Below are 16251 nucleotides of genomic sequence, written 5' to 3'. Positions count from 1 at the left end.
AAGCATTTAGCGTTTTTCTCTCTTTCCGGAGCATCTCCAGCTTCTGCCTTGCTTTTTGTAACTTGTAGGAATCGAGTTTAATTGCGCCACTGATTTGCACAGGGGGGCCAGGCTGCATGCCCCTCACCAGCTCTGACTTCCCCAGGCCAATCATCTTGGTGCTGAGCTCAGAGCTTCGATAACTTGTAAACTCGGGAGGCCCGCAAGGCTTCGTCCGCCCTCTATTTTTTGCACCCAACCCAACGCCCATTTGCATTGGAGCTTCTATCGTCATCTCTCTCTCGTTCTCGAGTGCCTATTTATTATGCGCCGACAGCCTCGCCCTCCTTTGTCCGGCGTGTCCTTTCCTTCACCGGCTACACTGGGTCGCAGAGCTCTAAGTTCAAGGCGCAATCGCACTCGCACTCGAGCTCAACACCACGTTGTTAATCATAGCCAAATCCACCCTCGCACACGCAACAACAACAATTCTAGGCTGATTGCGGCGGCCCAGCAACGCCCTTCAACTTCATCTTCAGCCCGTTTCTACTCTGCCCTGTCCTCCCTCATTGAGTCCACTGCCAAGGAAAGCAGAGACAACATCATCATGGCCGCGCAAAGCTGTCCCGTCCCATGGGCCCGGATCAAACTTTGGATCGAGGCCCAAGAGAAGGCAGAGCAGCAAGGCAACAACCCCAATCCCCTAACAAAGCCGCAACTGCAGGCTCTTTCTCACCTTGTGAGTTTCGTGGACGGACCTGAGCCGGATGTCAGTGCCCGAGACCACGTGAGCCTTCTCACGCGTGAGCAACTCCCCAGCAGACAAGCCGTAGAATAAGAGTCAGTGACTGATTACATCTTGACGCAGAACACATTCAGTTTCATCACAATATGGATTTTTCTTCGCATCTCCCAACATATAAAGACGTCGGGTTAGAAGTCCCCATCAATGGCAATTTCCATTGGCGATGGAGGACAACATGCTCTCTGCCTTCTGCTAGCCACATGATTTTCCCTTGCGAGGGCCATGGCGTATCTCAAGGCCAACAGCCACCGTTGTTCGCAACAAAGAAGGTTTGTCAATGTTGCCTTTGTTTAGATACATACCCTTCATCTGGCTGTGAAGGCCAAGATTCAGGGCGAGAGTAATACCGAAAGCTGACAATCACACTTGTTCGCAGGCATCTAAGCAATATGCTGCCATGCACGCATTGGCATATCTTCGGGCTATGAGACCACCACCAGCAGCTATAGTAGCACCGGCCTCAGCACCGGCCCCAGCACCGACTTCTAATCGAGTCTCTGGTGGCGTTTCCCTTAAATCGGCCACTCCTCCTGTGTCGAAAAGCCCAAAGGCAAGTGACAGCTCATCGGCCATGCCTCCAGGAGATGCCGGCGGTGCGCCTCTAGTACCACCAGCACCCAGTGCTGAGATAACGGCCCAAGACAAGCCTACATCTACAGTTGAGCCTCAAGGTGCATCAGCTACTGCAGATGGGGAGTTTTATACTGGCGACTTGCCTTCCTTGCTGGAGCAGGTTGCGGAGGGCGCAAAGCGCCTCAGCTTTGGAGTTCCCAAGTACGAAATTGCAGAGGACCCGAACAAGCCAGGAAGTTTTAAAGGAAAACCTGTCTTTGTAAATGGCGGTCGTATGCCTGATGATATAGGCCATGTCACGGGAGCGATATCAAGTAAGGTGGCCAGGCTGCTTATCGCGGAGCAACTGAACGAATATTTCACGGCGGAGCTGAAGCGCAGGAACGGGATCTTTAGGTCCTTCACTGCCACGCCTGTGGAAAATTCGACATCGTAGTCGAGTTGTTGGCGTTGCCATCGGCTGTTTGCTATGAAGGTTGGCTGGAAGCTGGCGTTGGATTGACATGACTCGTTTTGTATAGCATTGAGCACTCATTATTAGGATACCATTGATGATTTTTTTCTTCTTTGAAATTGTTTTTCTAAGCCGATAGCATGCTTATTTATGTTTTACTCACTGCCGTCCTCTCCCTCGCCCTCCACCTCCTCTCTTGTTGCCCCCTCTAGGCCCCTTGCCCGGCGGAACTTTTCCCTTGATCCCCTCGGGAAGGCCTGATAATCTCTCCCCATCCTCCCAAAGCACACCGACATCGATATTCCGCCCCGTAACCTTCTTGAAGTAGCTCGTGCTTAAAACGCCGCCTTCTCCGCCCTCGGTCAGCAATACTCCATTGTCGCTCTTCCACCACTGGATGCCATCCTGCAAGCTCTTCTCCACATCAATCTCAATCACCAACTCTGCATCCTTCCTCATGCCGCTCAGGACGCCCTCTTCTGGCGTTCCTGTTGAGCAGTGGATGTGATTTCTTCCCATGACCTTTAGGCCTCCAGACTCTTCAATGGCAGGCCAGAAGGCAAAGTAAGTTCCGTGAAGAACCCTTGACGGCACATTACCGGCGTCGAGGGTGATGGGCTCGAGGAGGGCAGCGGATTCAATCTTGATGGAGTGGCCTTGGTTGGCGCGGATGAGGTATTGAGAAGGGGTTGCGCTGTCGTCTGAGGGAACAAGTTCGGCGGAGAGTGATGAGTTTAGTTTCATGGTGAAGCGCTGCTTTTCGTTTGAGGCAACGACTTGCTTAACTTCGGCAAGGGTGACGTTGAGAGACCGGATGGGACCATAATTCAGCTGTGGAAGCTATAGTTAGAAGCCATCTCACCTCTGCCGGTGATAAAAATGGTGAAAAATAATAATAATAACTCACCACCTCATCAAGAGCTGCAAAACCTTCCGCGTCAAGCTTAATACCGGCATTTCCAGCCTGATGCCTCAACAGCTTCGACAGCGTCTTTGACACCTGCACTTCTCTGCTCTGGCCGCCGCCGCCACCTCCTCTGCCTCCTCGGCCGCCCCCTCTTGGCTTCCTTCCGCCTGCGAGCTTATCCTCGATGGCTATCTGAGCAGAAATGCTTGAGCCGTCTTCCTCGAGAGCGCTCATTTTTGCTGTGCTGCGAAAAGCTGCCCTTTTGGGCGTTGGTTTGTGAGATGCTGAGGTGAGAGGGCGGAGGTAGAATGCCGGATACGCAGTAAAACCTTCAATATGAGATTTTGCCGCTACCAGACTAGGAAGCAACCCCGTATGTGGTTTGAGATGAAAGTAATAATAAGATGCAAGACCAAATCTGCCAGCGACCTCTGCAATTAAATATCTAGAGCGGATGCTCATTCGTTTTTGAAATGAATCATTTAAATGTAGCAAGTTTTGGCTGCTCTCTAGTGCGACATGTGAAGAGAAGTCCTAACAAAAATCGGCGTGACTCAGCAAGGCTCATCGCCACATCCCCCCTACAGGTATGAATCTGCCCGCCAAAAAACATAGAGACAAAATGCCTTGCGAATTTCTCATCAACACAGCATAGCCTCATTATTGGCTGGCTGCATGTATCTGTTAACATAATCTTATATTTTGTGTACTGTTATGTCAAGGCATCACACTGTTGATTATAAAATCTATCCCAGCAAGATATGTTTATGTAGTTTCATGCCTGACGTTGTATTCATGGGAAATACCTGCAAGCATCCCATGTCTCAAATTCAAAGCTACATTAAGGGCGGTGAGTACATGTAATTAAGCCAGTAAAATAAAGCAGCTTTTCATTGGCATCCTGTTCCAACACGCGAACCTCACACAGCCGCTGGGGTGCTGGCAATAGGTAGTATTTCCCATATTCTTTAGAACACAAGCTCTAGAAGATGAGCGAATCAATGTGTTCTTTGATAAAGTTGTAGCTGCCGTTCCTGAAATCATCAGCTAAATACCCATTCTCCGTCGCATTGTACCACAGAAGCTGCCTGTCTTCTTTCCACCCTGGCCAAGTGACATTCACATCAAGCCCCTCATTGGGATCCCCGTTGTACACGAAGTTGATGTAATACGTCCGGCCGGTAATTGAGGGAAAGTAACTGTTATTTTTTGTGAAAAAGACGCCGGTATCTGACCCATGTCTAGTCCCAAGACCAAGATAATCCAAAGGCTTATAGTCGTACGAAGCAAACGACGACCAAAGGGCCGTCTCGGGGGAGACTTCGGCAATGGTCTCCAGCGTCCAGCGACGAACCAAAGTGAAGACGATGTCGCCCAGGATAGAGGCGATTCTCTTTTTGCCTGGGTAGTAGAACCAGTCCTCAAAGTTGCCTGTGCGATAAGGGCTTCCGTCTTCAAGTCGTTCGCTGTAAGTCTCAACAAACGACTTGACCAAACTCCGATCGGCATTGGGGAAATAGAGACTGTCAAGATAGTCGGTAATGATGTCTGTGGTGCCCATATCCCCCTGTAAGAGGCTGAATAAAGTTCCCTCGTCTTCCTGCGTGCCGAAAATCATCGGTACCGCAGGGAATTTGCCTTCTCGGGCCAGGACATGAGGACTCGCCGTCAAGACCGTGCCGTCTGGCCTAGGGAGATATGACAGAGCCAAGGACTCGTACGATATCAGGCCGGGAATCTTATTAGCCGCCGCAGCGAAATCTTGGTTCGGCAGTCCCCTAAGACAGCCTAAAGAATCGTCGCCTTCACAATTGGCCTCCCTGACAACGTGATCATACAGCGCCTGGGGCTTGGCCGAATCCACGGGATCAACAGGAGTGACGGATCCAGAGTTCATGATTGCGGCGCGGAAGAGAGGGTTGCCGTTGTAAGTGTTGTCGCCGTCGTAGAGAACAAGCTGGTCAAACACGGAGATTGAGCCAGAGGATTGTCCCCAAATAGTCACCTTGGAGGGATCGCCGCCAAAGGCAGCAATATTGTCAGCTACCCATTCAAGACCCTTGCGCTGATCGAGAAGACCAGCATTGGCGCTTCCATCACGCAAGATTTCAGCGCCCGGCATGAAGCCCCAGCCTCCAACGCGATAGTTGGCAGCTGCAAAGATGAAAGGCTTTCCGAGATCGATGCCGGTTTGAACAAACACGGTGGGATTGTTGATTGACACTGATGTGCCCCCAATCACGAAGCCTCCTCCGAATATGTAGAACAGCACCGGCAGGTTATCCCCAGCTTCGGTGCCGGCGGGTCGATGAATAGTGACGGTCAAGCAATCCTCTGATTCGTTCTCCGGGGGCACTGGGTTACCAAACGACTCCCTCTCAGCTTCTAGGACAAGAGGTGCCGCTCGCAAGTTGGACGAGGCAGTGGGTCCCTGAGAGCACAGCTTGGCCTTCTTCGTGGCGTCGAAATCTCCGAGGTGCTTCGACAGAGTTTGAGGCGGCTTGAACCGCAACTCACCAAGTGGCGGTTCGGCAAAAGGAATGCCACTGAAGATCTCGACATCGTCAACTGAGCTTCCGAAAATGTTACCGGAGGGAATGGTGACGTTTACTTGGCCTTGAGCTGCCACAGAGATTGGCAGCAAGCCTAAGGCCAAAGTCACCCAAGTAATAGCTTTTTTCATATTTATTAGAGAATAAAAGAACAAAGACTGAGAAAACCTTTCGTGTATCTTGGTCTTAACAGCAGAACTGTACGCTCTATAGAGGTAGAAGTTTTTTGACTGCCTAGAGGGCAGAGAGTCCGTCTTATATAGTCAAAGCCGTGAGGTTCACTTACGTGAATTCGAAGCCAGCTGTGCCAGATTGCGCCTTCATCAAAGCGGTCAATACTAAGATTTGTCTTGGCTTATTGTCTTGGCCAAGCTCTTCCCTGGCAATCACGCATCATATGACCGCATCCCAGCCGTCCATGAAGTATATGGATCAAGACTTAACTTGCTCTGCCGAATACTAGCTCGGAGATTACCAATGAGACAAGTAGGGATCTATGATATGATATGTCCGCGGCTATTACTATTGAGATGAGACATGTCTCCAGGCGGCTGGCATCTCAGACATTACTATGAGATAATGGCCGTCGTACTCCGTACTCCGTACATACTGACTACCTCAAGCCAGTTTTGAGTCCAACTCCATATTGAAGTAGTAATAAAGACTATTTTTTACTAGCCCTTTAAGTCTATCAAGACTAATATGATCCTAAAGGCCGTACGACATGTCAATTAATGACCACAGCTATCCAGCTATTCCAATATATCACAGGTTCCAAAAGGAAACCACGAACACGAAAATCATGATGGTTCGCATGTAGATAAAACCAATTCTTATTAAGAAATTTGCACACACATTGATGCTATATTTTGCTCGCTCCCGAAAAAAAAAAAAACGAACCAAGGTAAAACACACAACACAAAAAAGGCAAAAAAAGGAGGTATTGTAACTCTGCGCCCGCCCCCTTTTCCCAATAAGACTTCACGGCCTGCCTTTCAACCAATCCACTACTTTAGAATAAAAGTAAAAACTGTTTAATAAAAAAAATCAATCAATCAATCAAACTCCTCTCTTCGCCTGGAAAAAAAATATTTGTGTGGTCGAGGCCACAGCCCACCGACCGCCCCGCAAGAAAAGAAACAAAAGCTTTTTGTATGCTCAATAAAAAAACAAGACCAGGTAATACACATGTTTCGAATGGAAAAAGATCAGAATGGAAAACAAAGAGAATTTGGCTCCGTGAAGGAAGTCGAGCAGGCCGTCCGTCGTTAGGTCGTCAAGCCAGTTGTTCTAGAAGGAAATGGTGTGGCATGTATGCTGATTGATGATTGGAACAATAAAGGAAATATGAGAGAGTGACAAGATATGAGAGAATGAGAGGCACACAGTGAGACACAGTAGGAGAGAGTGAGTGAGTGAGTGAACAAAAAAAGACAGAGAAAAATAAAAATAAGTAAAAATAAAACGCTCGCAGATGAGTTTTGTTAAAAGAAAAATGGATTATGTATGGTACAGATCATGAATCTAAACGTGTTTGTTGTCGTCTAAGGTCATCTCAAGCCGTTTGTGGCTGTGGTCGAAGAGGCCGGGATAGCCATGCTATCCCGATTTGCTCGACGAATTTGCAGGCTGCTAGTTCGATTCTGTAATGATTGATAGGTGGAGGTGCGGTCTGAGTTATGTTGAACCGATAGATGTCGTGAAAGCCGGCTCTCGGCAGGTCTCTCAGAGCCGCTCTCAGTGTCTGGTAGTGACCTCTCTAGAAACTTTCTGGTCGAGGGTGTGCTAGAAGTAGTCGGAACGGTCAAGCGAGAAGGCTGCGTGTTCGAGGATATGAATCGTCGTCGGCTGAGGGCTGAGGGCGGCTGTGGTGTGTCGGCTTCCGGTACGGGACTTGGGGCTTCGGAGACACGTGCAGAAGCACGTTCGGAGACACGTAGGTATTCTTTCGCAGCCCCTCTAGACCCGCCACTCACTTCGGTGATGGCCCGGGAGGGAGCTCGGAATCTGGATCCCTCGTCTTCTTCGCCGACGGTTCCTCGACGGTTACGGACAAGGAATGAAGTTCTCCGACCACCATCGTCGGATTCCTCACCAGCCGCCCTTCGATGCAAAAGCGCAGAAGTTCTCCGGCCACCATCGTCAGATTCCTCACCGGCCGCCCGTCGATTCAAAAGCGCAGAAGAGCGCCTACCATCCTCCGGCTCCTCTGTTACTGCTCTGCGAGCACGTGATACGATAAGTGACGCTCTGCGAGCAATGGATTCGTTGGGGGTTGTCGGAGTGGAAGCTGAATTCCGGGGGCTAGTGACAAGACTGCCGTTCAAAATCATGTTCCTTCGCTCCTCAAACTTGGACATGGCTCTAGGGCTAGTGATGATTTGGGTGGCTTGCTCAGGCGGCGCGACGCTGGAGCGGCGAGAAACCGAATAAGTCTTGCTGTTCATCATGGTTGGGGTTCTAGGTGGCTCTAGATGAGCATTGTGGTTCTGGTTCGGGCTAATCTGTGTCGTCACGACTTGCGGAATTATTGCCGGTGCAGGCCGAGGGGCAGTACCCTCACCAAGAGCGATGCAAAGCTCAGTTAGGCTGCGGCAGACGCTGTCTGTCCTACGGCGGAGCTGACGATCCGTAATTGCAGGACCACCGCTAATACCGCCGACTACGCTGGCAGAACCTGATATAGGGCCAGGCTGGCCAGGCGTACCCATCATGGACGACAACGCGAGGGCATCATTCGCTGCGGTTTCAAGCGCGCGATACACTTCTGGGCTGAGCACCGTCTTGATCTTGGTGAGAGCCGAGTGCAGATTCGAGTGTGCCTCTCGTTGTGACGACGTACTGCTACCAGCATCTGTCTGCTGCCCAGCTGCCGATTTCTTGGGGGATAGCGACATGGTCGTGACGGTTGTCGTTGCTGTTGGCGGTCTCTCTTCCGATGCTTTGATTAACGCAGCTGCGGAAGTAGGCGGTAGTTTCCCTGTCAACTCCAGACGATGGATTCGCGATTTCAGCTCGTCCAGCTCGTCCCAAACAGTCGATGGCGCATTGGTAGATGTAGTCGATTCCGTTCCCTCAGCGTTGCCAGCTTCGGGGTCATCGTCATCGTCGTCGTCCTCTTCTATCTCGAAAGAACGCGTAAGAGGTGATGGATTGTAAGTTTTGTTCTGAGTTTGAACCAGCACAGTAGCCTTGTGGGAAGATGAGCGCGCCGAGCTAGAGGCCGGGGCGTCCACCGATGACCGTCTTCGGCTATAGGAAGATTCCGCAGCTTGGTCTTGGAGGCTTGCAGTTCGGGGAGTCATGAGTGAGGGTCGTAGACCTGAGCCATTTGATCTTGAAGAGGTGTCTTCGGCGGGACGAGAGGATGCGGCTTTGTCTCTGAGCAGCTGGCTGCGGTAGGCGCTGGTGGTTCGCGCGATTTCGCTTGTCAGCTCATCTTCGTATCTAACTGAGCGGCTTCGGTTTTGATCTTGTTGGTCAGAAAGCCTGCGGTTTACTGAGGGAGGGGACATGGGGTAATAAGAAGAGACGTTTTGAGAAAGTGGGCGCCGCTGCGAAGTGCGATTGACTTGATACTGCTAATAAAAACGAATTAGATCCCCAGGTATTCAAGACAAGAGTTTCTGTTCATATTTTCCCCCTTCCTATACCATTACTTACCGAAGTACTTTTGCTGTCATTGACACTATCGGCCTTCGCATTGCGCGCTGCCTCCTCAGAGGCAATTTTTAAGAAAACGTCACCCGTATCATCGCCGCCGTGCCTGGGAGGGCTCCTCTGATCAAAAAAGTCGCCATCGAGGGCGCGGAGAGTGTGGTCGTCGGTTGAATCGATGTAACGATCTTCCACGTCGTAGGAACGAGAGTTGTAGTTCATCTCGTCGTCCACCGAGCTCTTGCGAGAGCCCGAAGATCGGAAAGCTCGAATGGGCGGAACGCGAACAGCGGTTGAAGCTGTAGGCTGGCCGGCAGTGGCGCCGTTTACCGGCGGCTTATAAGAGACAGGTGGGCGCTGCAGCGACTGGTCCTGGTTTTCATCTGAAGGACCCGACGAGGACGGCGGTTTGTAGGATGGCAGATCCGGCAGAGTCCGAGCCCGTACCTTGATGCCTGGTTTTGGCTCCGGGACAACTCGAGAGGTGGGAGAGACTGCTTCTTCGATGGCAGAACGGCGAGCGCTGAGTGACGTTCGCGGGCCGTCGGGCGTCACTCTGCCGTTGGCGTTTGAGCTGCGGGATGCCGGCAAACGGCGAGCGCTCTGCTTCACAGAAGAGGAGCGCGCGACACCGGAGGCCTTTATCGACTGTGCAGCTTCTTCAGCGAGGCCGTCGGGAAACGACACGGGGCGCCTGACTCTCCGTTCCTGCTCGATGATTGAGGGCTTAATCTGGTACGAGGCTCGAGGGCGCAGATTCGGGCGCGGCGGCGACACGACCGTTTCCGAAGTCTTGATGGACGCGGGCAGCGACTGGCGATTGCGCGCAGAGGCGGAAGGCGTCAGAACCTTTGTCGCGGCGTCGGATCGCGTCTTGGAGTCTCGTCGTTCGAGCTGCGAATCGATCGAGCCAACAGGGGCTGTGAGGCGTCGGGGGGACAGCGAGAGCGGCTGCTTGGCGGACTGGGGACTCGCGGCAGCGGGAGCGTTCTTGATGTCAGCAAAGCGAAAGGACGGCAGCTTGGACGAATTGTGGTTCTGGCGATGCGAATGCAGGTTCGACGAGGGGCCGGTGATGGAGGCGGGAGGCGCTGCGAGTGTTTTGCCTGGGAGGCTGGCGGCTGTGGAACTGGCGTAACGAGCCGCTGTGAAGCTAGCAGTCTCCGTCATATTGGGTACTGGACAGGTACTGGACAGTACAGCGTTGGGTGGTACTAGCAGCGTGTACTGTACATGGACCTCCGGGCACCGCGTCGCTCATCAGCCACAGCGAAGGGGGAATAAGCAAACGGTGGAAAAAGGAAAGAAAAAAAAGAAACGACGAGGGAAAAAAAGATGGCCCGTATTCAGAGCAGGGTTGTCTGTACTGGGCGGCGTCGGGTTCCAAGGCGTTGAGCGGCGCGATCTTAATCTCAGGTATCAGATCTGATCTGGGCTTCAGGTGTCTCGCCGTGGCGGCAGCACTCCCTTGAGAATTCAATAAGAATTGGGCGCTTCTTGCGGGAGCCTTCGGGCGGCCACGGTGCCTACGGCCGACGGTCGAGTGTGTGTCTGGTACTCGTAGACTTGGAAATAGGCGCCCCTTGCTTTCATAGCATGGCCGCTGTGCAGGGGTCCGTCTCAATCGCGAGACAGGAAAAAAAAGAAGCGAGCTGAGCAGGCGCCCAAGCCGCGGAGAAGAGCGCAAAAGCGGCCGTATCAAGGTATAAAAATGCCCGGAAACGAAACAGCGCAAAGCCGGTGTCAACGAATATACGGTGAACGGGAGGACGGAAGCACACAGGAGCTCAGCTAGGCGCGAGCAAAAGCTTCTGGGCGGGTGGAAATAGAGAATGGAAGAGTTGGAATCACGGTGAGCGTTCTGAAGGGAGGGGAACGCGAGGGGGCTCCGTAGCAGCCCTGGACTTTCAACGGCAGCCCAGCATGCAGCATGAAATAGGCTAGGCAAGCATTGATTCCCCCTGGCAGAAAAAGACTGGACATTGAAGGACTGGAAATGGGCTGCCATGGGGGGATGCGTGGCATGGCCTGTGATGTGGGTTTGGCACGTAGAATACGCGCGATATGATGCTGGGCGGCCACTAATACCACTCACTAATACCGCCATACAAGCATCATGACAAGAGAGCGCGATGCAACGGCAGCAATGAGCATCATACATAACATACAGCTGCGGAAATCTGCTGCTACTAGTGCGTACTTTTACTTGGTGCTAACTACATGTGTTGGAAGGGCACAAGCACATCACAACCTTGCAGTATGCATGTCAAAGACTGCTGGGTGATTCGGCTGCTGGCTTGGGGTCGTGGGGCATTTGCTGTGCTGGCCTGGCCACTGCATGCATGAGGATTGCTTCCCAACCTCTTAGATGACGGCACATGCACGAGGATGGAGACGGAAGCAGCAAATCTGGTTCCACGGCGGTGATCATGGGAACATGCCATGATGTGAGATTCGACTCGTGCCTTTCCTTCGCCCTCCCGTCCGGCCGATTCCCACACTCGACGTCAAGGCGGGCAGGCAGCATTAAGAGCTTGCGTTCGGGACGACGGGCGGTTCGCGAATCAATCAAGGTTCCGGGATAATATGGGATTGGATGGAGACTGTAGTTCCAACCGTTAGTGCCCTCTTGTTCTCGATGATGCTTGGACAGGGTCTGGTGCCTTCTAGCTTGGGTACCCAATCTTAACTCTCGGGAGAGCTGGAGGCACTGACATTTGGACTTACAACTCCGCGCCACCAACAGTACCTGATGGAAGAGAAGATGTTCAGGCTCGCTTATATGATCAGGTTAATTTAATTTGATATTGAGATGAGATATTGAGGCTTTATTGACCAGCGGGTGTCCAGGTATGCGAAAGCCCGACTGTGCCTAGGCTAGGTCACATGGAAGGTCCATATCAATTGTCTCCCAAAGCAGCTATTCCTTGTCTACAGCCCTACGAAGGTACTAGCAGTCACAGCTTCTTCTTCTTCTTCTTTTCCATTCTCTAAGCCCTTGCCTGACTTTGACTTCCAGAATCGTATCTGTACAAACATAAACAATAACATGTCTCCATGACAAAATCTGTGCCCTGAAGCGAGCCGCTTGAAATTCGCGACATACTGCGCATGGGGTCATTTATTGCGGTGGATCGTCCCCGTGCGGGAAATGCCGCTAGTCCGCCTCGGGCATTTTGAAATCTCAAAGTATCCAAAGTCACTTACGAAGCTCCATTGCAGTGACAGCCTCGCCTTGCCGGCAATGTCAAAAGCGGATGTACGGCCACGGCCCTCTTCTCAACTCGGCAGATTGCAATACGTTTCAGCTCGGCCTAGAAGAGTACCTCATACGAAGTACCGGCTGTGAGGGCCCGGGTGTGGGACCCCTGGACTCCCGCGCCATATCAAACAAAACTGCCTTGGCTATAAGGGGGGGGGGGGGGGGGGTTCATATCAACCAACGTTTGGGTATCAGGCCTTGCGAGGGTTCTCAGTTGAACTAAGCCTCTTCTTGTAAGTTTTTCATTTACGCACACGGAGTATTGGACATTTTTGCGGACAATGAAATGTCCTGTTGATTGCAAAGCGCCAAGCGAATCTCCGTTCTAGATTGGGTGAGATGAAATTGTCGAATTTGAAAAGGGTACGGGACGTTTGCTTAGCTCGTCTGTTGTTCGTCGCGCACCGGAAAAAAAAAAGAAAAAAAAAGCAAACAAAATCCTCCCTAGGTTACGGTGTAGAATTGCTTTTTCCTCGATGTCAATCTGGACCGATCCGATCGCCTGTGCGCTCTTTACCTTATCTGTAACACGTACGGAGTAATACTTTCCAACCAGGGATGATGGAATGTCATCCGGAGAATCCTCTCGTTGGTTTGCTTCTACTAACAGGACGGGCCTTTGAAGTGGAGCAATGGTTCGTAATGTTTGCTTCTGCTTCATCTCATGAGGTATCTCGTCCATGTTGGGAGCTTCCGGTCCGGTTGGTAATTCACAATCAGCGCCTGGTATAAGCCACTCAAGCCACCCTCTTGACAACGTTGTCCAATGGTATTACACTATATACGGAGCGTAAACGGGAATGAACTTGTCTGCAACTAGAAGTTTTAAGCCACCTCAGGTTGTTTTCAGGGGCAAGTTTCTTATCAAACTTCAAATATGTCGAGGCCCCTTGCGGAGACTTTTAACCGAACGCACATGGCGTCACGCCCGTTTGATTGTCGACCAGCATGAGAAAAATCATGATTTATTGACTCTTTCCGACTCGGCAGAATCTCCGACATGCATTGCTAGTACTAGACAACGGCCCATAATGTAGAATGAAAGCTTTGCGTTACCTCTTGAAGTCATGTTTCATGCTTTTACATGCTAGTAAGCGATGTATGGTTGACAATGTTTTAGCGCCTCGTGCGATATTATGGACGGGGATCAATGTGTTATGCACGCCTCTAGCTGTCATCTAACCCACAGAAAAACTTTTTCTACTCTCTCATGTCTTATCACCACTGCTTTTACCCTATATCTTGGTTTTGGTAGACAGATTCGTCGGGATACGTAGCATGTGGGTGAAGTGGCACCAGGACGAAACCCCATATCAACTGCTTCATATGAGTATCAGATTTGTCGGGTCTGGCCCACTATCAAAGGGAACCACAATCTGCAACCATTTTTCTTTTTCTCGCTTCGTTTTCTGGAGAGCAAGATGGGGTTTTCGCTTAGCTACTTGCTAGGCGGTGCTTAGCTGCCCATCTTGCCATGCATCTGTCAAAACCATGTGGTTTTCACCTGATCGGCATGATCCTGAAGCTCGGAATGCCTCAGATTTGATGCTCGTCAACTACTTACCTAGGCCATAGCTGGTTTAGTAGCAAAGATTCCGATGACCACATTGTGTGAGTGTTGGATGATTTTTCACCCTTCAAGACAAGATACAGAAGTCAAGCGGGACGGGCGTTGTTTCGCATGCTCGCCTGGGGAACACGTTTCACCCCCTTGATCTTGGGTAATTTATGAGCTCCTAGCTCGGTAGCTTATTTGCACCCTGGAACTGGCTACACTCTATAACCAAATACGTCTCAGGACCCCCTTTCTTCCACGTTGTTTAAGATAGATTCACATCGGAAATGATGGCAGACACGATGTTACCTGTCCCGGGAGCCTCAATTCTGTCTAATGGCCTCCAATGGTATGATACAACAGTGTGTATTAACAATGGCACCGTGCATACCAGTTTCCAGACATAACCTTAATCTGCACGCCGTGTTACAACTAGCAACATGCTAATTTGGTGTGCAGAGATCGGCGCAATGAGATTGCGATGAGCCCTTTTGTGTGCACCAGCCCTCTATTGGCCCTACACCACCGTCTCTGCTTACACGCAAGTAAGTACTGGTAGGATCACGAATAACGGGCGTTCGAAACGCTCTTTGTTTTTTGGGTTAGATTACCGACCTCTGCTTCCGTCCATGGAATGCTGGATGACCCGAGCGACTAACTCTTACGCGCAGGACTGGAGCTATTCTAAACATTGAAATGTATCCTTGCAGCACACTTCTCCACAGCTTGCTGATGCCATGATGTACCCTGGCAGCTGTACCGTACTGTGCGTGTAGGACTTGTAGCATAGCCATCGCGACACGAAAAGCTTCCATCAGATACTTCTGATAGTCTACTCTGTATGGCTGTTATGAACCAGACCTGCTCCTCAGGTAAACATGTTCACAAATCACTGGTCATGTGAGATCCAGTAATTTAAGCCCAATAGCTCCTGACTCACACAAACTGACGCAGCTCGCGACGTATGCTGAAGACCATTTTATACGTCTATTTATAGGTGATGTGTCTTAGTCTCGTCAGCGTGGCTGCTAGTCTTGCAATGGCTTCGTTTGGATGCTGAGTGAGAAAGCAGAGAGGCCCAAAAGGAGAGAGAGAATGGATATAAAGGAGATATTGTGCCAATCATGATGATGCGGAATAACCAGTGTTACGGAGTACGGAGTAATACAGGTACTAGTTCCAAGCCTGCAGTCGTAAACGCATCTGATGTTGTATTGGCGCCATGAACATTTGAGGACAGTATACGTACGGAGTAGTCGTAGTCAAGGAATTATAAAAAAAGAAGACGGCCATCCATGGATCTTTCCGCCTACCAGGATGAGTGAGATACGAGTATATGCATACTGTGCTCCGTACTGATGTACGAACCTGGTGCTTGAACAGGCTCGTATGCATGTTAGTTAATCTGGGCAGACGTGCAGCAAACTTTGCTTATCACGACCAGATAGATGCCAGCCCCCCCTCAACCAGGCCCGGACAGTAAGAGTTTCGAAGCTTTGTTCACGTCGACCAGATGAGGTCATCATCCGTACGAGACGGAGGCCAGATATGACATGATGTTCTTGCCCCCTCAGCTACCATGGTTGCACTTGCTGAAACTATTGGCGCTCCGTGTCCGCAGTCGTTTGCCATACGGAGTCACCGTCTCCGTTCTCCGGGAACCAGCGTCGCGGTACCTGGGGGTAAGTGGCGGCCATCAGACGGAGGACACGCTTCGGAGTTGAGGGTCCGGACGCCCGAATCAATAAGCAAACAGAACAAAGAACGAAAAAAAATAGAGAAGCAAAATAAGAAATACCACACGAAATAAATAGAAAAGCCAGTAATACGATGCGGACAGTGCAGCTCGAAGCGCGCAAGAGCCCCCGGCAGGCAGGTGCCTTCTGAAAATTTCTGGCCTGCTGCGGACGGACACGACGGGCCCCACACGAGGGCTAAATTTAAGAAGTCGCTCTGCACGACAATTTGGGCACGGGCCTGTGATTGGCCGGCCATAGGCGCCTGGCGGGCTGGGCAGGGCTATATTTAGCCTAGGCGCTGTTTCGCACGCATCCCTGCTCTCCGCTCAACCACTCGAAACGAGGAGGTGGGGGCTTCCCTGCTGCGGTGCTTTTGCGCCTTTACGCTTTCCAGGTCCAATTGACCCCTACGCGGAGACTTGGGGACAGCTTCTGCCTGCGTGGTTGGTTGGACGAGCGGTGCCGTGCAGCAGCAGCGGTGCTCAGCAGGTTTTTTTCTACTTCAAGGTTCTGTCCTGTTCCATGGATGAATTGCTGCTGTTCGGGCGGCTGCGTGGGGAGGCGAAAGGCGGGATGCGGGTGCGGTGCGCGCAGATGAGGTACAGGACATGCATCGGTACCTAGCGTGTATCTACTTTTAGCACTCGCCCATGGCCGGAACTGGTGCAGGTACTGTAATTGAATGGATGTCAATGCCAGCGGGATGGATTGGATTGGATGGATTGGTAAAAAAAAAAAAAAATCCAACCTGACTGACCTGCCTGACCG

The 16251-nt window shown here is 51.2% G+C and overlaps 4 protein-coding genes across 4 annotated transcripts; 1 reads left to right on the top strand and 3 right to left on the bottom strand.

Moving 5' to 3' along the window:
* Positions 1 to 36: 36 nt before the first annotated feature.
* V8C40DRAFT_140182 (uncharacterized protein) lies at positions 37 to 2193 on the top strand. Its single transcript, XM_083211190.1, has 3 exons — positions 37 to 782; positions 848 to 1053; positions 1161 to 2193. Exons 1-3 carry the CDS (start codon positions 305 to 307, stop codon positions 1791 to 1793), a joined length of 1317 nt encoding a protein of 438 aa, XP_083076975.1. The 5' UTR covers positions 37 to 304; the 3' UTR covers positions 1794 to 2193.
* V8C40DRAFT_235429 (tRNA 2'-phosphotransferase) lies at positions 1920 to 3197 on the bottom strand. Its single transcript, XM_083213854.1, has 2 exons — positions 2719 to 3197; positions 1920 to 2642 (listed from the first exon to the last, which is right to left on the bottom strand). The coding sequence occupies exons 1-2, from the start codon at positions 3178 to 3180 to the stop codon at positions 1971 to 1973; spliced, it is 1134 nt and encodes a 377-aa protein (XP_083076974.1). The 5' UTR covers positions 3181 to 3197; the 3' UTR covers positions 1920 to 1970.
* A 158-nt stretch (positions 3198 to 3355) lies between these two features.
* V8C40DRAFT_284352 (Alpha/Beta hydrolase protein) lies at positions 3356 to 5456 on the bottom strand. Its single transcript, XM_083222142.1, has one exon. It carries the CDS (start codon positions 5399 to 5401, stop codon positions 3701 to 3703), a length of 1701 nt encoding a protein of 566 aa, XP_083076973.1. The 5' UTR covers positions 5402 to 5456; the 3' UTR covers positions 3356 to 3700.
* A 1251-nt stretch (positions 5457 to 6707) lies between these two features.
* On the bottom strand, positions 6708 to 10407 carry V8C40DRAFT_140159 (uncharacterized protein). The gene is made up of 2 exons (XM_083211188.1): positions 8934 to 10407; positions 6708 to 8851 (listed from the first exon to the last, which is right to left on the bottom strand). The coding sequence occupies exons 1-2, from the start codon at positions 10095 to 10097 to the stop codon at positions 6821 to 6823; spliced, it is 3195 nt and encodes a 1064-aa protein (XP_083076972.1). The 5' UTR covers positions 10098 to 10407; the 3' UTR covers positions 6708 to 6820.
* Positions 10408 to 16251: the final 5844 nt, after the last annotated feature.

The sequence above is a fragment of the Trichoderma camerunense genome, assembly GCF_050948025.1.
Source record: "Trichoderma camerunense strain CBS 138272 chromosome Unknown V8C40scaffold_3, whole genome shotgun sequence".
In the NCBI taxonomy this organism is placed as follows: Eukaryota; Fungi; Ascomycota; class Sordariomycetes; order Hypocreales; family Hypocreaceae; genus Trichoderma; species Trichoderma camerunense.
This window is presented reverse-complemented; position numbering and strand designations above follow the sequence as displayed.

What these genes read in the sequence shown, in the direction of transcription:
- V8C40DRAFT_140182 (XM_083211190.1), top strand. Translation starts at nt 305, where the DNA reads ATGCGCCGACAGCCTCGCCCTCCTTTGTCCGGCGTGTCCTTTCCTTCA. An exon ending in CCACGTGAGCCTTCTCACGC is followed by an intron (nt 783 to 847) that starts GTGAGCAACTCC and finishes ATCTTGACGCAG; the next exon opens with AACACATTCAGTTTCATCAC. An exon ending in CGTTGTTCGCAACAAAGAAG is followed by an intron (nt 1,054 to 1,160) that starts GTTTGTCAATGT and finishes ACTTGTTCGCAG; the next exon opens with GCATCTAAGCAATATGCTGC.
- V8C40DRAFT_284352 (XM_083222142.1), bottom strand. Translation starts at nt 5,401, where the DNA reads ATGAAAAAAGCTATTACTTGGGTGACTTTGGCCTTAGGCTTGCTGCCA.
- V8C40DRAFT_140159 (XM_083211188.1), bottom strand. Translation starts at nt 10,097, where the DNA reads ATGACGGAGACTGCTAGCTTCACAGCGGCTCGTTACGCCAGTTCCACA. An exon ending in ATGACAGCAAAAGTACTTCG is followed by an intron (nt 8,852 to 8,933) that starts GTAAGTAATGGT and finishes CGTTTTTATTAG; the next exon opens with CAGTATCAAGTCAATCGCAC.
- V8C40DRAFT_235429 (XM_083213854.1), bottom strand. Translation starts at nt 3,180, where the DNA reads ATGAGCATCCGCTCTAGATATTTAATTGCAGAGGTCGCTGGCAGATTT. An exon ending in TTGCAGCTCTTGATGAGGTG is followed by an intron (nt 2,643 to 2,718) that starts GTGAGTTATTAT and finishes TAGCTTCCACAG; the next exon opens with CTGAATTATGGTCCCATCCG.